Raw genomic sequence first — 21,165 nt, 5'->3', positions numbered from 1 at the left:
CACATGTTTATGCATAACATCGAGTTAACCAACAACTTGTTCCCCCTCACACAACTGTTACTGCTCTTACAGCAGAACACATCCAAACCTCAGCTTGGCTTTGGGAGGGAAAAAACCCACACAGCAGCAGAGCTCTCTGCAGCTCCCTGTCGTTGTTCCAAGGGGTTTATTCCCCTTCCCGCCCTCCTGTGGGTTGGGATGTGCCCTCTCTGTCGATACCAGATTCAGTCTGACCATCTCCTGCCACCTAAGGCCAGGTTGGACAGAGCTTGGAGCAGCCTGGTCTAGTGAAAGGTGTCCCTGCCCACAGCAGGGGGTGGGACTGGATGAACTTTAAGGTTCCTTCCAACCCACACCAGTGTGGGATCCTGCTGGTTACTGGGCACTGCTGAAGAAACTCATTTCACACACTCCCATTTCAGCCTTTCCCTTTTGAACAAACAAAATAATAACAGAAAAACCTCTGAAAAGCAACTTTGAGGGAAAAAGAGCATAATTATATTTGTCTGCTCTTGATGGTAACTCTGACACCAACCTCAGTGACCCTCCCCATCCCTGTGTTCTCTGCTTTCCCAGTCTCAGCCATCAGGAGGGCATCAAGCATGCCTTTCTTTCCATTCCTCTTCACATCCCAGATACATCCCACTTTCTGGGTTGCTTAATTTGTGGTTATAAAACCTTATCAGGCCAAAACTGTAAGCCAGTCTCAGGTGACACACTGACGTTTTGGTAAGAGGGGAAATAAAAAAGCAATTCCCAGACCAAATAAAGCACAAAATTGCCTTTGTTTAGGAAGTGCTGCCTGGCAGAGCTCCCTCAGGCTGGAAGCAGGTCAGGCTGCTGGGCCTGCTGGGTGACTGACAGGTAACAAGGAGCACCTGCCAGCACTCAGCCCCTTTAACTCCTGCTAAGCCTGAGCGTGTCATAAGGCAGTCAAACCTAATGACATTCCCTTCCACTGCAACTCTGCAAACCAGCAAAGCCCGGAGTTCTGGCAGTGATGGTTTTGTCCCTGTAGACTCGGATTGGTAAAATAGGGAATTGGAATTGCTGCACGTGAAAATCCAGGAAGCAGCCAGGTGTTCAGGAAAGCTCGGGAAAAGGAGAGAAAATTAAACCCAAAAACCATCTCCTTGTTCCAAAGGCTTGTTTTGATTTGTCTCTGACTGTGCTGCCAAATCAAAGAATAGTGGAATTTTTATAATTGGAAAAGACCTCTGAGATCTCTGAGTCCCAATGTCCAAACCCAATCACCACTAACCAAGTCCTCAAGTGTCACGTCCACAATTTTTTTGAACATTTCCAGGGATGGAGAATCCACCACTGCCCTGGGCAGCTGTGTCAGGGCAGGACAGCCCTTTCCATGAAATTTTTTTCCCTGATGTTCAACCTAAACCTCTCCCTGGCACAGCTTGAGGCCGTTCCCTCTCATCCTGTCCCTTGTTCCCTGGGTGGCGAGCCTGACCCCCACCTGGCTCTCCCCTCCTGTCAGGATATTGCAGAGAGTGAGCAGGTCCCCTCTGAGCCTCCTTTTCTCCAGGCTGAGACTCCCCAGCTCCCTCATTCCCCAGAGGTGACAAGGCAGAAGATTGAGGGTGTGACGGGGCTGTAGGTGCCGTGAGACACCCTGGCCCCTCCACCACCTCTGGGCCCCCCTGACCAGCACCTGGAGGGGCCTTGCATGAAACACTGAGAAAAAGGAGACACCAGCAAACTGTGGAAGTGTCAAACTGTATAATGAACCTTCCCACAGCAGCATAAATAATAAATCATTGCCCTGCAGGCACTGCTGGGTGAGGGAAAGGCTCCCAAGGGTCCCAACAGTGCTCCAAGCTCCGGCCATGGCATCCAGCAGCTCTGGGAAAACAGCAGGGCTTGGGTTACAAAACCAAAATCCATAACACTTCCCTCAAGGACAGCTGGTAATACAGAGCTCAGGCAGGGAAAAGCTGGGATCCACCAGTACAGGAAGTTTTTAAGTAGCCACTCGTAGCCACACTAGAAATCCCAAAAGTGTTTTGATTGGAGAGCAAGGGCTTTTAACTACTGCAGGCATTATTGGGATAGAATGGATGAATCTTGACAGTTAAGTCAGTGTGTTTTCCATTTGCTTGTTATTACTACAGGTCAAGCAAATAAATTTCCCTTCAAGACCATTCCATCGTATCATAAACCAGTGTTACAAACCCCAACACAAGGACACCCTGAGCCCAGTGCTCAGAGGTGACAACCAGCACAACAGGGAACATGGACAGCGACAGTGGGAAGAGGCACAACAACACTGAGAGCAAACAAATCAACTCTGTGACCAGTGACTACTGAACTGATGTAAAGAATGGCTGTAACAAGCTTGTTGTAACACATTCTGCTCAGATCTATTGGAACCTCAACCCTTCATGCCCCACCTTGGGCACCAGAAAGGCTGGTTGTGGTTTAACTACAGCTGGGAACTCAGTCCTGTGCAGATCTTGCTCACTCTGTGGGATTGGGAGGGGAATCAGGAAGAGGTAAAACCTGTGGGTTATGAACAACTGCAGTGAAAAGTAATAAAAGTAATAATAATGACGATGAGAAGGAAACTGAGAAAGAGGAGTAAACCTCAAGAATGGCAAGTGCCACCCACTGACCCATGCCCAGCCCATCCCCAGCAGCAATCACTGACTCCCAGCCCACTCTCCCCAGTTTATACCCTGGACACGCCGTTCTGTGCTGTGGAACATCCCTCTGGCCAGTTTGGATCAGCTGTCCTGGCCTTGCCTCTATCCTGTCCCTTAAGCTCCTCCTCCCTGGCAGAGCAAGGGACACAGAGAAGCCCTTGACCAGTGTAAGCACTGCTGAGCAACAACCAAAACATCTGTGTGTTATCCATGTTATTCCCACTCTAAATCCAATCACAGCCCTGTATCAGCTATCCGGCACAAAATGAACTCTGTCCCAGCCCAAACCAGGGCACTTCACCGACTTCATGTGAACATTTCCTTTGCCTGCAGCTTCCCCTGACCCCAAATGTAAACAGGAGATCTTGACCCTTCCAGCAACCATCACCCAAGTCACAGCAGCCTGACCTGACTCACTCTCCCACAACATTCCTATCAGCAAGCTCCAGTGTGCTTGGTGTATCCTCCCATCTTCCAGGCAGGGACAGGCTTTGGACAGTGGGTGCAAGAGCTGAGCAGTGAGAGTTGTCACCTGCATGTTCACAGCCATGCACTGTGGGTCCTGTTACTTCTCCCAGAGACATCACTGGGTATTTCAATCGTTTCTGTTGAACTGAACCATAACTGGCCTTCCCATCCAATGTTTCCCAAGGAACACTGTCAGGATAATCTGGCCTGACTAGCAGGCAAGAAAGGCGTTATGATATTAGGCAATAATGAAATAATGCATGGTGATTCATAATTTTCTTTTCCTAACAACACAAGCAACATGTAAAAGATAAAAGTGGCCCATAAATCACAGGATATTTACTGTGATGGACCAAACCCTCAGGACTCACTGCTCCGTCCTTGAACCAGGATAAAATCCAGATATCACATCGTGGCACACAGATCTCTGCAGTTCCCCACATTGACAAGGCTGGGGCTTTAAATGACTGTCTGCTTTGACACAAACATGACCCCTACTGCAACACATATCAACTATAAGTAGGGAATGTTTTATTCTGATTTGTGTGAAAATTGTGTGAAACAGCCTGGGAGGTAAAGAAAATCTGTGCTCTGGATACTAGATTTTTCTCTGCCTTCAAGCTTCTCTTTACCTTTCTTTGCTATTATTTCTCTGCATATAAAGTAAGAAAATCTCATGCCCAAGAAATACCCTGTCACTACAGAAAGCCAACATTATGGAACATTTTGATGGAAATTCAAAGTCTAGTGTTGTCCTGCGCTCTGAGCACCAGTTACTGGTTGGACAACACCTCCTGGTTCAGTTTTGTCCAAATGGAATTCAGATTGTGGATGCTGAGACCACACCATCAGTCAAACTAGAATGCAAATGGGCATCATCAAGAGATTTGCTTTAACAGAACCACCCTCATCCAAACCAGACACGTTCTCGTTACAAACCACGGCTGGAATTAATTTGTTATGGAAGCAGCTGAAAAAGTAATCCAGTATCAAGTGAATAGAATCATTGTTTTAGTATAGAATTAGTTAACATGCAGCAAACACTTGTCAGGAGGGCCACGGGAATATTAGTGTAAGAGTCCTGCTAGAAGTTGGTGCGAATCAGTAAATCTTCAGCCACTTCAGGTATTTGGCAAAGTTCTCCCTCTGGGCTCATCCCAAGGCTCTGCAGGCAGTAGGATTTCTGACACTGCCTCAGTGGCATCAGAATCAGGGCTTTGTGTGCAATTTCTGTTTAATTAAACCCCATTAATAAGGAGTTTGGTGCAGATTTACATCCAGTAAATATCGTCTGTGCCATCTGGAGTCCATTAATTCTGTCCCTACTCCGGGGATGTGCCAGGGGACACAGGGATTACACAACCAGGGATCATGGGAGACATAACAGCAGTCAGCCAAAAGCGGAGATGGTTTTTAGTGTTAAAAGCCTGAGTTGAACCAATTACCCCTGTACTGATTCTCAAAGGGCTCAACTAGAGAAACAAGGGTGGCCACAGAATGATGGCCAATCCGAGCACCTTCCCACCCCACAGCCTTGCACTGCTCACATCCACACTGAGCAGCTCCCAGGGGATAAATTCTGGCTGTCACTATGACAAAATCGGTGCACAATACCCAACATTTGGGCAGCAGCTTTCCAGACCAGCTGCAGCTCTCAGTTAGTCCTGGGACATCAGGTTGTCCAGAGAAGCTGTGGCTGTCCCATCCCTGGAAGTGTCCAAGGCCAGATTGGATGGGGCTTGGAGCAACCTGGTTGAGTGGAAGATGTCCCTGCCCATGGCAGGGGGTGGGATTGGATGGTCTTTCAGGTGCCTTTCCACCCAAACCATTCCATGATTCTATGGTTCTGTGGTCCCACCCCAGCGAGCTGGGAAAGCTGAGGGGCCCAGCCTGCAGCTCCTCACTGACCAGGTAGGCCTCCAGGCTGGGAAAGCTGAACTGGAACCAGCAACAGGGGAGAACTAGAACCAGAAACATTAGTTCAAAGGATAGAAAAGACACTCTCTGAGCTTAAACTGACTCGTCTTAAGCATCCCCCTTTGCACATGACCTTGTCAAGGCTGAATGACCACAGCACCAGCGCAATAGCTCAAACCCAGGATATCCATGGGATTTAGGAAAACCAACACTCCACACCCTGCTGCTGGCCTGTGTATTTGAGGAAACTAATTTTGGCCTCCAGACATTCTCCCAAGCCTTTCCCAACCCTCTCTCCTCAGGCACTGCCTCTACTTTTATGGAGGGTCCCTCTGGGGGATTATAGGAAGCTCCACAAATAAAATGTATTGAACCCTCCTCTCGATTCTGCACTAGCAGTGAATAACAAATCCCTGATCACACGTGCTTGGAAATAACCATCTGTGGGCCTGCACTGAACTGAAGAGATTTTAAAAATTCTACCAGGATGTCATTCTCCATTAGAATCATTTCTACAGAACTATATTGAATTCCTGAAATCTGTTGGGGTTTATTTGTCTACAGCGCACTTGGCTGTAATTGCTAAAGGAAAATCAGGAATTATCTTTCCAGGTTAAATGAGTGGTAGAAATGGATTAGTATCCTGCCACTAATAGTATCCAACACTTGATGCTCCAGGGGCAAGCTCCCTTTCCGCTTGCATGCAGATACACGTGGGCAAATAAAGACAGGATCACAGGAGTGATTTAATTTGGAATTCTGATGTATTGGCTAATACTTGGCTGCTTTTACCATGAATACATTAGTACAAATGCTGCTACGTGTCTAAAAATTGCTCACCCCCAGAGTAGCTGGATGGGTTCAAATCCTACATCACAGTCAGCTGGCACATGTCAAATTTTTAGAACTTGCTTTTTAATTATTTTTTCCATTCAAGCTAAACCTCTGCTGCTGATCATACATGAAGAGCTGCACTGCAGAAGGTGACAAGATGAGAACACATGTTTTAAGGGCAAGTGTTAACACAGATTATTATTTAAAGGCCTTCATTTGGTAACATTCATTTGCTGATGCTACTTTGAATTCAAGTCATCTGAAACAAAAAGTAATATTTTAGAGACGCATTCTGGAAGCAAAAAGAAAAAAAAAAAGTGAAGCAAAGTTTTACTCTTCATGTAAACTGACAGTGCTCTGGGAAACTTGGTGAAACTTCACCATGTGGGAGGTGTTGACAACCGAGCGCGTAATAAGTGAAGGATTTACAAGCACACAGTGCCACAAATATATCCCAGGCTGGTATTTGTCAAGACAACCAATGGGCCTTCAGCACATTCTTTAAAGCCTTGTTAAAATGGGGTCTTATTCTCTCCATCAGGGCCCTGATGACAAATGCACCTTCTTTTGCTCAGGGCTTTCTTGTGGCCTTGTACTGGTGTCATTGGCCTTTCATCACCACTACAAACACTAAAATTCCTACCAGTCTGGTATTTGAAGGTTACAAGTCAAAAAGCTGCCAAGAATCAACACAAACCAGGCAGAAATTCCACTGCAAAGGCAAAGTATGTAGACAGTCCCTATGAAACTCTCCATTTCTGAGCATATTTGAAGCATCCACCAAGCACTCCCATGTACAGAGGGGAGCTGAAGTGCAGAGCAGGGGGCAGGACAAGGATGCTGCACGTCAGCTGAGAGCCCAGGCTTAAGCTGTGAGTGTCTCCTGCCAGGAAATTATTATTTTGTACCACACACATCTCTCTGGAAGTATCACAATGTGACAAATAACAGGCAAAAGCCAACCCCGCTCCAATGTGCTTTCTAATTTCTGTCTGCATTTTAAACAGTGTCAGTAGAGGCATCACATGAACTGCAAGGAAAAGGAATGTGGATGAGATAAATGACATTTAAAACCACTGAGGAAGTGAGCAGCTGGGAAAGGATAATAAAAGAAGTTTTTTTTTTAATCGAGCAGGTTAAACATCACAGAATAGAATAATCCCAGACTGGTTTGGGTTGTGAGGGAATATAAAGCTCAACTTGAACCACTCCCTGCCATGGGCAGGGACACCTCCCACTAGACCAGGTTGCTCCAAGCCCTGTCCAACCTGGCCTGGAATACTTCCAGGGATGGAGACTGATTTCCTGACAGGTGTAGGATTGCAATGGGAAGCAGTTCTGAGACACACAGTCAATGGAGTTCAGCAAACAGGAAATGCCCGAATCAGTTCCTTGGTGAGCACAGAAACAGATTGTTTGTTACAGCAATTCATCATCACGTGTATTACCCCAAACATCAACATCTACAGCTGCAGAAGACATTTATCAGCAATCACAGGCCCTGGCATTTCAACTCCATCACACACGACGGAGCTGCTGTAAGATCCTCAGGAATAAACAGCAGGAAGGTACAGCTGGGATCCAGTGCCAGGCAGAGCCATCCCCTTCCTGGCATCCAAGGGCAAAGCTCTGCAAATCAGAGCCGTGGTTATAACCACACCGAAGGGAAGGGGGTGGAATAACCCCAAATATAGAATGCAAAACAGCACATTTGAGAATGGGTCCTACAGAGCCTGTAGGCAGCAGATGGGTCATATGTAACACATCTATATATTTACATGTCTATATACCTATATATCTGTATATATATAACACATATACGTCCATATTTATAGATGCATAAACACATACAGGCACTGATAAACACGTGTAGGCACATATAAACACAGGCACTAATTAATAAATACAGGTAGGCACTGGTTAATGAGCACAGGTAGGCACTAACGTCGCTCCATCCTGCTGCACAGAGGGAGCGCCAGTCCCTGCCTGCAGAGCACTTCAGATAAAACCTGTAGGCTGCTCCCAGCAGACACACTTAAAGGGATTTTTACGATTCACCCTGCAAAAGTCAAAAATTAAAACAATCCATCCCTGCTGAATATGACCCTATTTTCCTCCTCCATCCTCTGAACAGTGGGATCGGATTAGGAGTGATACATCCATCGGTCCGGGGAAGCACTGAGAGGACGGAGAAGGAAAAGAAAATAAAAAAATAATAAACAACAACCAACCCCAGAGTAAGGTGTGCTCACCCGCCGCGGATCCGAGCAGTGCGGAGCTAAGGGCAGGTTTCCCGGGCAGGCTGCGCGGTGCGGGCGCTCCGGGCCGGCGGGATGCGCTCCGTGCCAGCAGCCTCAGCCATTGCGGAGTCACTGCAGCTCCGGCAGCACGTCAGCACCGCTCCCGGCTCCAGAGCCCTCCCTTCCCGGAGCCAGCCGAGGATGCTGCGGGAAACCCGCTCCTCCGCCGCTCAGGGCCCCGCGCACCGGGATGCGCCTGAAAGGATTGGCATTTCCAGGCTTAATTATTACGCAGCCAAAGCTTTGCATCCAGCACGGCTGGAATCTGCACGGAGCTGCTCCTGGGGCAGGGCTGAATTACTGAAAAGGGCAGGCAGGCATTGTAGGATATTTGGATTTAAAAACAGGCACCAGCCTTTGCACTTGTTCCTAGCAAAGGAGATGGGATCAAGTTATAGGATCATGGAATCACAAACTGATTTGGATATGGAGTGACCTTAAACCTTATCTCATTCCACCCCCTGCCATGGGCAGGGACACCTTCCACTATCCCAGGCTGCTCCAAGTCCCGTCCAACCTGGCCTTGGACACTTCCAGGGATGGGGTAGCCACAGCTTCTCTGGGCAACCTGTGCCAGGGCCTCCCCACCCTCACAGCCAAGAATTTCTTCCCAATATCCCATCTATCCCTGCCCTCTGACAGTGGGAAGCCATTCCCCTTGTCCTGTCGCTCCAGGCCCTTGTCTGAAGTCCCTCTCCAGCTCTCCTGAAGCCCCTCTGGGCACTGGAAGGGGCTCTCAGGTCTCCCCAGAGCCTTCTCTTCTCCAGGTGAGCACCCCCAGCTCTCACAGCCTGGCTCCAGAGCAGAGGGGCTCCAGCCCTTGGAGCATCTCCATGGCCTCCTTTGGGTTCTCTCCAGCAGGTCCATGTTCCATGGAAATCTGTACCTGTGGAAGTGCAGGGCCTGGCATTGGAGAGTCTCTCTTACAGGAATGGCTCTTCTGAGTCATGCCATGCTCTGGAGTTATGTGGGAATGGTGATATGGTGGGAAAAGGCAGGTGTCATTCCAAGGCCCTGTAAGGTGGGATTTGAGGACTAAAGCATGTGGATATAAAGCATGTCTGTAACCCCCATTGTGCTGTGTCCCACTACTCCTCATAACTGAGAAGATATCCATTGTCAACATTCACACCACACTGGGAATTCCCCTTTCCATCAGAAATGAATAACAAATGCACGTAAAATAAATGCACTTGGGTACCAGATACTTATAACAGCCCCACTCCATAAGTTCTCTGGGTATGGGGCCTATTTATTTGGGTTTTGTGTCTTCCTGATACGAGAAACAGGGAAGGCTGGGAAGAAGGCTGGGAACCATTCCCAGTGCTGTCCATGAACTGCTGACAGGAATGATAGGGTGCTCTGAGTGCAGGGCTGGGGAGCAGAAACTCCAGTTTCTCATAGTCTCAGTTTCAGAAAGCAGGGTTTGGGTTTTTTTCCCCTCCAAACAGTACCTAAATATTTGGAACTTTCCATTTAAAAACCTGAGTTTCCCTGAGTTCAAAGCCCCCAACTTTCTGCAGCAACAAAATGCAAAGCCAAGAAACATCTATGACTTCCAACCAGATTCCTAGAAACATGTTCCTATTTCTGTGGATAACAACTGCTGTGTTTCTCCTGCTCTGTGGTTCAATTATCCTTTGCCAAAGGGACAAGTAGCAGCACTTGGAGACAACAGGACTGGATGCGGCTCTGAGAGCTGGGACAACAACAGCTTTGGGATAAATAGTGGGATAAATAAAACTATTTTCTATTTTTAGAGCTGAATTGCAACACTCTGTGGCAGTCTGTAAGCAAAACAAGTCACGTTGCAGGCAGTGTTGTAAGCGATGTACAGCGAGAACCCGGCAGTGGTTTGCATCACTCAAAGAATTGGGGTTTGTTTCTCAGCTGGCAAGCGCTCAGGAAAAGCATTCCTCTGGCAACTTCCATGGGCTGAGCTGTACAGAAATGGGAATGGGCTTTAAAAACCTGAACTTAGTGAGTCAAGCAGAGCTGAAATAATTTTCATGTTCTGCTTTTCCGATTCCCACTGGGAGAGGTCAGAGTGTCGTCATTGCAGAGGCTGAAAGGAAACCAGTGCCAGCACACCTACACCTTACTATGACACTGAGCTGTAGGTCAGCCAGGGGATTTCCCAGGTGATTTTACAGGGAGCACCCTCTGCACTCCCTACAGAAACAGGGCATGAAGTGTCTCCTCAGCCTCTTGCTCAGGAATTGCCGAGATAAATGTGACAGACACTGCACAGGATGCTCAGCAGAGCCCTGGGATCACAGCAGTTGTGCCAGAGGCAGGGCTGGGTTTGTTTTTCTTTCTTTAACTCTCCAAGTGGAACAAAATCATAGAATCGTGGAATCCCAGACTGTTTTGAGCTGGAAGGGACCTTAAAGCTCCTCTCGTCCCACCCCCTGCCATGGGAGGGATATCTTCCATTAAACCAGGTTGCTCCTCACATCAACAGCCTGGATAAGCAGGAACAGCTCAGAAAGGGCTGGAGAGCAGCTGGGTGGTTAATGATGAACTCCATTCCAAGAAATGCACAGCATAAAATATCCGTATGGTTCAATTTCCAGAGGCAGCAGGAAGGTTAATGACTAACCCCTTGGCGGCAGGGAAAAAACCAGGTGGAGACAGGTAGTTCTCAGATTCCAGCAGGGTTCGGGGCCTGTGCCTGTGCAGATGAGCAAGAATCACTGAATCATTTGGGATTCCCACCTTGTCACCCAGCCCAGAGCACTGAGTGCCACGTCCAGTCCTTCCTTGGACACCTCCAGGAATGGGGACTCCACCACCTCCTTGGGCAGCCCCTTCCAATGCCTGACCAGCCCTTTTCAGGAAGAAATTCCTTCTGATGTCCAGCCTGAACCATCTCTGGCACAGCTTGAGGCTGTTTCCGCTCATCCTGTCCCTTGTTCCCTGGGAGCAGAGCCCAAACCCCACCTGGCTCCCCGCTCCTGACAGGGAGCTGTAGGCACATTCTCCCAGATCGGTCCTGAAATCCCCTCTGTCTTATACCATATCCATTCTAATGTGGGATGGATTACTTTAATTTTTATCGACAAGAAACCAAAAAATCTTCAATCAACATCATCCATTTCCAAACCAATGTAAGTTTATCATCAGTTTGGGATTTCAAACAGCTTTCATGCAATGCCTGACACACTTGTCCCTCACAACTGGGCCAAGCTGCCCTGTCAGGCCAAACCCACAGGCTGAAAATCAAACTGAAAGTTGAAGCTGTGTGAGCAGTAAGTGTGACTTGGTACCCAAATTACTGCCTTTGTTAGTCCATGGAGGAGGCGAGTCACTGTCCTTGTTCTAAAAGGAATTAATCAATACATGATTGGTCTGGTGACATACAATAAACAAAATTAGAGTCCCAGATGGGCAGAGAATCACAGCGTAACACATCGATAAACTTTCAAAGGCTTCATCCAACACAATTTTCAATTTTCCCCAATCACAGCACAGGATGTTTCTGTCAATAACCAGAAACCTCTTACCATAAAGCTTTATATGCAATTAAAAGCATTTCTCCAATAACTCATGAAAGAGAAGCTGTTCCTGCCCCATCCCTGGAAGTGTCCAAGGCCAGGTTGGATGGGGCTTGGAGCAACCTGGGCTAGTGGAAGGTGTCCCTGCCCATTACAAGGGGTGGAACTGGATGGGCTTTAAGGTTCCTTCCAACCCAAATCAGTTTGGGATTCCCAAATCCATGTGCTTCCATGATTCTATGACCCCCTCATCCCTCCTGAACCTTGCAGCCCTTCATCATGTGAACACAGAATTTCTGTTCCTTTCACACCCCAACTAGTGTTGACAAGGAGCCCTGCTGGAAGGGTGAACTGGCTGTTCTTCCCCGAAGGAACGCTTCCCGGATTCCCTGCCCTGGTGGGCAGCAGAGAGCAGCAGAGTGCTGTGGGATGAGCTCCAGTGCTCCTCCGTCACCCCACGGAGCATAAATAAACTCTCAAACACAGGGAACTTGCTTCTTGAGCAGCTGTTTAATTACAGCTGGCATTTCGTTCTGCCAAGGACAATTTTTTATTAAGTTCCTGAGCAGAACAGCATCGATTTTCAATCATGCAAATGAAATACAAATTTCTTGGCAGATTTCCTGTGCTCGGACACGAGGAAGATAATTTAGGCACTGGCACGCTCAGAGAGGCTGGTGGCTGAAGCGCAGCCTGTTCCAGGCTCTGCCACCCTCCGTGGAATGAAGTTCTTCCTCATGTTGAGGTGGAACTTGTTGTGGTTTGGTTTATGGCCCTCAAGTCCCAGGGGGCCAGACTGAAGTGTGGGAAACACTATGTTAAGGATGCAAAAGCTGCAGAACGGGCCCTGAAAACTTCTTCATGGGCCAAAGCATTCCTCCTTTTTCGTGCAACGATGCATTGGCTGTGCAGATATAACACACAAATCGACAACAGCCTGACATTGTCCTTTTGGGGACATTATAACCCAATATTCCTCCCTGCCACAGTAACTCACTGACCAGCCACGTGTATTTCACTTGGGCTGTGGAAAGGCACAAATGACAACAATTCCAGCCCGAAGAAACTGCCTGCATGCTCTCATTAAGCGAATAACACTTTGGCTAAATAAAATCAGATTTTACGTGTTTGTCTTTATAAAATCCCAGCAGCAGGTATCTGCTTTCAAATGATGAGTCTTTCCTAAGTGGTTCCCTCTGTGGAGAACCCCGGTGGCACCACAGAATCAATTAAAGAGAAAAAGGAGAAGGAATTCTGCTTATTAATTATTAATTTTCTTGGGGTGTCCTGTGCAGGGCTGAGTTGGACTTTGTAATTCTTGTGGGTCCCTTCCAACTCAGGGCACTCTGTGATTCTGTGACTGTCTATTACTGTGTTTATCATCTATTTAGGCCATGTGCCATTTGCTGTCGGGGGCTGGTTTAGCGCCCAGAAGTTGTGATTTTGCAACCAGACGTGTTTCCTGTGAAATCCCATCACTGTGTCCGTGCTCCCTCCGTGATTCCGCGTGAGGCGCCGCGCGGGGGCCCGACAGCGGACGGGCGGAGCGTGTCGCTGGGCAGGCGGGGAGCGGGATAACACGGCACTCCCTGCGGGAATGACCCCTCGGGAATGATCCCTGCCAGTCTCCGTTCCCCCTCGGGGCAGTCCCCGCTCCCCAGGCCCGCCCCCCCCATCATGGCGGCCTGAGGGCCGCTGGGGGGGCCGCGAGCCAGCGCGCGCCCCGCCCCGCCCCGCCGCGCCCACCAATGGGAGGGCGGCGCGGTGTGACGTCACGGCGGGAACGCGCGGCAGGCGGGCGGCGCCGCGCTCAGACCGTGTCCGTCCGCCGCGGCCGCAGCACCGCCCGCGCACAGCGCGTATCGCTCCGCCCCGCAGCAATGTCGCGACAGAGCCCGCAGGAGGAGAACCTGCAGGGTAAGGGCCGGGCCGGGGCTGGGCCGGTGGGAGCAGCGCGCAGGACCGCGGGCGGGGTGGACGCCGCGCTGCCCGTCACAGCCCGGGCACTGCGAGCTGGGTCCGCGCGGGGCCTTTCAAGGTCGCGATATTCACGATATGCGGCGGTTGCGGTGTGAGGTGCGTGCGCTGCGGGACATCCCCCGCGCGGGGAGCCGCCCGGGGCAGCGGCTGTGGCTGTGGCCGTGTGGGGTCGGGCCCCTCCCAGGGATCGGGCTGGAAACACCTGGATCGGGCCGAAATTCCCGGGAAAGGGGCAGGTCCGGGCGGCCACGGACACCGCGGGATTTTAACGAGGCATTGCCAGCCCTCTGCCCGATTTGGCCGCAGGCTCTGAAAGCCAAACCGTGACAAAATTCGGGTTTCCAGGGCTGATCAGACGCTTGTTAATGCTGGGCTGTGCTCCTGGGGTGTCCCGGGCTGGAATACGGGATAAACCCGCTCCGGAGCCCTTCCCCGGGACTCACCTGCCCAGTTCCCACCACCTTGCCTGTGCTTTGCTCTGCTTGTGTTTCCAGCTTCGTAAAAATGCGGGCTCTTTCATTTCTAAGGGATGGTATCACAGCACAGCCTTATCCTGGGGAGTGTCCAGAGGAAGAGGGAGAAGAGGGAAATGTGTGAAGCACATCCACTGTGCTCCAGCTGTTACAATCCCAATGCTCTCCCTGTTTCATCCTCCGTTCCCAGCACTGTACCCAGTAAGACTTCAGCAGATAGTCCTGATCTGAGCCCCAGGGGTTGTGGTTGTTCTTTGTTAACAACTTGGGCGCCCTTGAATTTTGGGGGAAAGGGTAGGGAAGGGTTTGTCTGGCTCCAAACACACCCCCAGGCATGTCACATGGAGGGGAAGATTCCCAAACAACAACAAACCTGTTGTCAGGGAAAAGGGTTTTTGAAGAAAAACTCGGTAACGCACGGCGTGTTTATTCAGCGGGGTTTTGGTACTTTGGCTGTTGAGGTGATGATCTTTGGATCCTCATGTTGTTTGTGCAGATGAGGCACTTCAGCACTGGGCTATTTCCATGTAATTCCTGGGCCCTCAGTCCTGTCACAGCCAGGATACCTGTGGTACCTTTGCTCATCTCATATTCCTGTTTCACGCTAGATCCCTGTGTTGGCTGATCCCCTCCTGCATTCCTGGAATCCCAGGATGGGTTGGTTGTGAAGGGACCTTGAAGACCACCCACTTCCAGCTGTTGTGGTTTTACTCCCTGAGCTCTGTCCCAGGGAGCAAGAACAGCCCAAACCCCCCTATCTCTGTCTCTCCCTTTCCATAGCTATTCCTTAGACATCCTTCCTGCTGTGCTCCCCAGAATTCAGGGAGTTCCCCCTGCCCTCCTCGTGTCCTTGCTGTGCCTGGCCCACACGTGTCCCACAGCACAATTCCATGGGCACTTCTGTAATTCAGGTATTTTCTGTCCTCTGAGCTCATTCATGGGGGGATGGAGGGACAGGACAAGGGGGAATGGCTTCGAACTGACAGGGGGTTAGTTGGGATACTGGGAAGGAATTGTTCCCTGTGAGGGTGGGCAGGCCCTGGCACAGCTTGCCCAGAGAAGCTGTGGCTGCCCCATCCCTGGAAGTGTCCAAGGCCAGGTTGGACAGGACTTGGAGCAACCTGGGATAGAGGAAGGTGTCCCTGCACATGGCAGGGGCGTTGGACTGGATGATCTTTAAGGTCTCTTCCGACCCAAACTATTCTGGGATTCTGTAAGAGAGGGAACAGCCCCAGGCCCTGCAGGGAGCTGGTCCCTGCCTGGGAGGGAGTTGTTATTCCCTCCCTGAGGAAAACAAAGCCCACGTGACGGTGTTAAATATACTGTGAGGAGCAGACACATGCCAGGCCTTGCCACGCACCCGCTGTTGCTTCACAGCAACACCTACAAACAGCACAGGAAAAGGCTGAACAAAACAGTCCCCTGGGTTCTGCAGCCCAAAATAATTTCAGTAAGTGAATAAATGAGCTGTGGCAGCAAAAGTCCTTGAGATTATTTTGTTTGGCTGCCACCTATGGTAAACAGTAAAAATGAAATATAACCCAAAATAAAAGATCTTCAGCTGCAGAGGGAGACACAGTGTACTGAACAGCTGCTCCCCAGCCCTGTGAGCCTCCCCAGCTCCCCTGCTCTCCGGCATTCCATGGTGTTTATGAGCAGGGAGGCAGGGCTGGCACTGTGTGTCCCTGCACTGTCACCCCGGGCAGGAGCACCGGGGTTGGCACTCAGAGGCCTCCACCAAAACACCTCCGGTCACTCGGGCTCAGTTTTCCTTCTGCCCAGCAGGGTCCTGGGTGGAACTGCACTTCAGCAGCAACGGGAATGGCAGTGGGAGCTCTGCCTCCTCGGGGAGCCAGGAGCAAGTGCCAGCCTCCCTCTCCATCCACAACGGGGACATGGAGAAAATCCTGCTGGACGCCCAGCACGAGTCGGGCAGGAGCAGCTCCAGGGAGAGCTCCCACTGTGACAGGTGAGCAGGGCTTTGCTGGGCACAGGGAAGCTCGTGGACAAGGGCACCTGGGGTCCCAGGCACAGACAAACACAGAAATGTCCATGTCTGTGTATTTACATGTGTCTGTGTGTGTATTTACATGTGTCATGTGTGTGCACAGAGGGAGGTTTCCTGTGTAAAGGTTGGTATTTAAATGTTAGAGCAATGCTGGGGTAAAGGCTGTGGATCAGCCCTGGGCACTGCCAGAGCTGTCCTTAAGGACACAGGGGCAGGGAAAGGGGACAAAGTGTACAAAACAGATTTCCAGGAGTGTCACACAACTGCTCAGCCCTGGGGCAGGGGGTCAGGCAGTACCAGTGATTCACTGACTGCATTTTGGTGGAAACTCCAGGACTCATCCCGATAGTGGGATGCAGAACTGCCTGGTCTCACCTGGCTTGTTTGGGTTGAATCCAAACCCCTCTGATTCCCCTCGTTTGCTGCCCACTGTTATGGTGTAAGGGCAGCAGGAATGTGGGCAGAGATCCATCCCTTAGGTCGTGGTCAGGCCACTTGGGGACAACGTGCACATCGATGCCCTGAGTGGCTGTTGGTGCAGGAACTGTGTCATGGAAAACTTACTGATCCTTCCTTCCCTTTGCTTCTGTTTTCCTCCAGCCCTCCTCGTTCCCAGACCCCTCAGGACAGTCACAGAGCTCTGGAGATAGAGAGTCACAGCAGTGGGGAAAAGAACAGCTTCCAGGTAAAAACCTCACCTTGCTGTGGGAGGGGGAAATTCTCACTCAGAGGGTGTTGGGAAGGGACAGGGGGAGCTGCTGAAGCAGACTTCCATAACTCAGAATATCTTTGGGAGATCCAGGCTTGGAATGTGTATGTTCTTGACTTTTGTGTATGTCTTGGATTGATTTTTTTCAATCTGTAACTGAGATTTTTTCAGAAGGATTTCCCATCCCACTTTGGCTGCCGACTGGGTACATTTCCTGCATCCCCCACAAAGAAATTGTGTTTCAATGCACCTCCACCAGTTTATTAGGAATGAAAAAGGGAATTCGGCAGCATCAAGAATTTCTAGAGTCATTTAAATGTGGCAGCCAATAACAGACAACTTCCAAGCCCTGCCATGGGATTCCAGGTTTTTTAACACCTGGTACTTAACCTGAATGCTGCTTTGGAAAACTCAGTTATTTCTGATTTCATTTGGTATGTTTGTTTATACACGTGCAAGGAGAGTGAGTAAATACATTTGAGACGAGAGTGGGGGAAAGCTTGCTGTACATGGACCATGTTTTATCACTGCAGAGCTTATTGCAGGATAACAGGCTGAAATCTGAAGTCTGCAGTGTAATAAATTAGCTTTTAGTATGAAAAACATTAATTACAAAACATTTTGAGGAGGAAAGTATTTAAAGGAAGTGAATTTCCCCATCATCTCTGCCACTCCTGCAGGACTCCAGTGACCCACCATTAGGTAGCTAAAAATGGTAGTGGAAATGATTATTTTTGTTTTATATTTTCAGAAACACCCCTCAGCTGTTTCAAGTTCATTATTTAGATTGAGAACAAATAATCCCAAATTAGAAATCCATCAGAATTCCAGCTGCCTGGGCAGTTTTATTTCCATCCTGTGTGTATGTGTGTGTGTTATGTGTGTGTGTGCATCAAGAGCTGCTTGAATTCTGGGAGCAGGATCTATTTTTATCTCCAAGCCTTGGCTGCATGGAATGGAGCTGTGCTGAGCCAGGAGCTCTGCTCTTACTCAGCGTTTTTGCTGGGTTTCACCTGACAGCAAAGCCATGGTTTTTTGGGGATTTATGCCCTGCACAGGTGTGAGCACAGCCCTGGGTGGAGTCACCTGGGTTCCCAGGATGGCCCCAAAGCCAGGGAGATTCACACAACTGGAATTATTCCCTTGTAGGAGCTTGACAAGGAGCTCCAGTGGCACCTGCCCAGCTCTGAGCATGGGCAGGAAAACCCCTCTGCCCAGTGTCCATCAGACTTGGGAGCTGGGATAAGGCAGGAAAACCCCTCTGCCCAGTGTCCATCAGACTTGGGAGCTGGGATAAGGCAGGAAAACCCCTCTGCCCAGTGTCCATCAGACCTGGGGATATTTTGGATCCCATGTGTAAGGGTTAAACGAAGGGCTCTGGCATTTCACTGCCAGGGCAGCCTTTACTTGATCAGATACGGGATATGGATGCGGGATATGGAACATGGTCTTTGCCATTCACATCCCACTCTGGAGATCAATCTCCCCATCTGGCTCTGGGATCTGAATACTTCAACAGGAGTGGAATGGGAAGGGATAGGAGGGGTGAGTGTCAGAGCAGGAGCTTTGGCAGCTCGCAGCTGCCCTGTGTCCGAGCACTGTTTGATGGTGTGTCTGTTCCAGTCCGAGGAAGATTTCCTGGAGAGGAGGAGGGAGGTGGAGCGGCTGCTGCGGCGGAACGCGGACTGGATCTGGGACTGGTCCAGCCGGCCCGAGAACATCCCCCCCAAGTGAGTGCTGGCACAGCCCCTGCATGGGCCTCCTGCAGCTTTTCCTGCCCCAGGCCTGAGCACAGATCTCTCACTGCTGGGCCTGTGCTTTCCTCCCCAATCCCAGGGAATTCCTCTTCAAGCACCCCCGGCGCACAGCCACCCTCAGCATGAGGAACACCAGTGTCATGAAGAAGGGGGGGATATTCTCTGCAGAATTCCTGAAGGTTTTCCTCCCATCCCTGCTGCTTTCTCACCTGCTGGCCATTGGACTAGGGTAAGGTTCAATTAAAAAAAAAAAAGCAGATTTTTTTAACCTGTTTTCTGTCAGGTCTTATTCTGATTCCCAATTCCCTCTTTGCCCAAGAGAGGAGTAACTTTCCTCCCTGAAGGGGGACAGATGGTTATTCAGGATGTGCTTCCTGTCTCTGGTATTGCTGGATGGTTCAAGTTTTCCTTTGCTTTCCTCACTAGTTGGGAATTTGTCAAAACAATTAATGGGCAGTGAAACGAGTTTTGTACATTGGAACTGTAGTTACACAACACTTGGCTCCACTGGAGATGAGACCTTTAATCTCATAACTAATGGCAAAGGGCAAAAATAGTATTTAATAGATTTTAAGGTTCCACTGACACCTGAGAGGGATGGGGGACACAAAAAAATGAGGACTTGGGTTTTTTTATGATTTAGGGTTTAGAAAGAACTCCAGGACACAGACACTGACCCTTACCAAGGAAGTTGAGGGTGTGGGGATGGAGGAGGTGGAGGGACAGAGGGGGCTCTTCCCAAATCTCCCATGGTTCCACCAGTGTCCCCAGCATCGTTCAGGATGGGGAGGGCACAGGTTCTCTTCTTGCACAAGCTCAGGATCTCAGCCACAGAATCCTGTAAAAGGAACATCAGACTCACTCAGTCCTTCCAAAATGAACCTGTAATTACCAGAGCCAATTACAGCATGATGGAAGTTTGGGGCTAAGTGCCAGGTCCTAGAGCTGGGGAGTGGTACCAGACCAGGGTCAGTCACTGGGGTGAGGACTGAGCTCCAGAGCAGTTGATTTTCCTGCTTAACTACAGCTGGCAGTGCTGTCCCTGCTGGGAATTGCAGAGGCACTGGCCTGGCGAGGGGAGTGTTCCTTGTGTGCTGTACTTTGTGTTAGTGACTCGCAGCCCTCGCTGACCTGACCGCTTGTTCCCACCCCCAGGATTTACATCGGGAGGCGCCTGACGACCACAGCTTCCAGCAGCTCGTTTTAGGGCACCCGGAATCCTGGGATGGGAGCGGAGCAGACTCACCTGGAGTGCAGGAGGTGCAGAGCCGGGAGGGGGGAGCTGGTCGTGGCGCCGTCGTCGTGTGTGTCCTGTCCGTGTCCTGTTTTAGTTTAGTCTAACGAGTGGGAAGGGCTCCCGTGTCACATAGAGCCGCCTGGATCAATCCCTTCTGGATCAATCCCCTCAGCACGTGGCAGATGCTGTAACGTCCCTTAGTGCTTTGTAGTGAAGTACCTGAGAATTAGAGCTACTCAGTGTTTTAAATCAATCCCAGCTTTAACCAGCCCTTGGGAGGGGCGAGTGTCCATCCTGGCCCTCCTGCCTGTGGGTGGGAATGTTGTCACTGCTCCAGTAGTCCTGACAGGGAGGGATCAGCCCAAACAACGTGTGGCCTTATGGACTGATAGGGGAATTCCGAGGAGCTGTTCCCTGCCCTGGGGCAGCTTCTCCTCAGGTAGATGTTGCTTAGTTCACTTTGGTGTGAGGTGTGAAGTGTTGAGACAAAGAGGGAAGAGATGAGCACGTGGGTAAAACTCCATCAGTTTGTCCTAGTTCAGAGGTAGAGTTTGGATTTAGTGCCTAATAAAGAGCTGCTTTTGCCAGGACATTTATTTAACCCCATCACTAGTTCCCAGCTGTACCTACCGCAGGCTGGCGCTTCACAGGCTTTATCTGTCAAGTAGTAAATCTGCATCCAACACCCCAGCCCTGGGCATGTGTTCCCAGGGTGGCTTCTCCTTGGTTTTTACTGATGCAATGCCTTTTCCTTCAGTGATTTTACTTTATTTAATGAGAAAATGAATGTTTGCCAAAATACCATGTTTTATATATTTAAATAAAAAGGTTCCTGGTGAACTCAGAGTTTCTTCATTCCTTTTTCTCCCAACAATGAAAGGGGCTGGCAAGGCTTTTTGCCTCCAGACACGAGTTTCCCCCTGGTCACTTCACAACTGACACAAAAATCAGAAGTTTCTATAGAAACAGCTGCAGAGCAGTCTCACACGTGGCCCTGCTGTCAGCAGGCACTTGAAAACCACCCACCCCTGGCCCTCTGGGCTCCTCCCTGCTCAGGCACAGAGGGCTCAGAGGTACTTACACATTCCATGCTTCCTCATTCTTCATCTACTTGATTTTAATTAGAATTTCATGGCATAATTATCACTGAGGGGCTGAGCCCACGTCCTGGATCTGCAGTTCCAAAGCTTCGGTCTGGAGGGCTCTGCCTGAAGCCATTGGGCTGAAACAGAACCCCAGACTGGCCTGGGTTGGGAGGGACCTTAAAGCCCACCTGGTTCAAATCCCCTGCCCTGGGCAGGGACCCATCCACCAGGCCAGGCTTCACT

At 49.9% G+C, this 21,165-nt stretch overlaps 2 protein-coding genes across 4 annotated transcripts in view; one reads left to right on the top strand and one right to left on the bottom strand.

Moving 5' to 3' along the window:
• The window catches only part of JAKMIP3 (Janus kinase and microtubule interacting protein 3), a 68,442-nt gene extending 60,184 nt beyond the window's left edge, over window positions 1-8,258 (bottom strand). Inside the window, exon 1 of one of the 3 annotated variants that reach the window (XM_050337298.1) lies at window positions 8,129-8,258. The gene's annotated coding sequence lies outside the window, so the exon portion shown is untranslated. Of the gene's footprint in view, window positions 1-8,107 lie in introns of all 3 variants that reach the window. The other 2 variants (XM_050337305.1, XM_050337311.1) reach the window with 2 other exon arrangements.
• Window positions 8,259-13,432: 5,174 nt separating this feature from the next.
• Window positions 13,433-20,677, top strand: BNIP3 (BCL2 interacting protein 3). The gene is made up of 6 exons (XM_050337596.1): window positions 13,433-13,590; window positions 15,912-16,095; window positions 16,735-16,819; window positions 18,467-18,573; window positions 18,680-18,829; window positions 19,756-20,677. Exons 1-6 carry the CDS (start codon window positions 13,554-13,556, stop codon window positions 19,805-19,807), a joined length of 615 nt encoding a protein of 204 aa, XP_050193553.1. The 5' UTR covers window positions 13,433-13,553; the 3' UTR covers window positions 19,808-20,677.
• The last annotated feature ends 488 nt before the right edge of the window (window positions 20,678-21,165 follow it).

Source organism: Myiozetetes cayanensis, unplaced genomic scaffold, assembly GCF_022539395.1.
Source record: "Myiozetetes cayanensis isolate MyiCay16 unplaced genomic scaffold, myiCay2020 scf10, whole genome shotgun sequence".
Lineage (NCBI taxonomy): Eukaryota > Metazoa > Chordata > Aves > Passeriformes > Tyrannidae > Myiozetetes > Myiozetetes cayanensis.
This window is presented reverse-complemented; position numbering and strand designations above follow the sequence as displayed.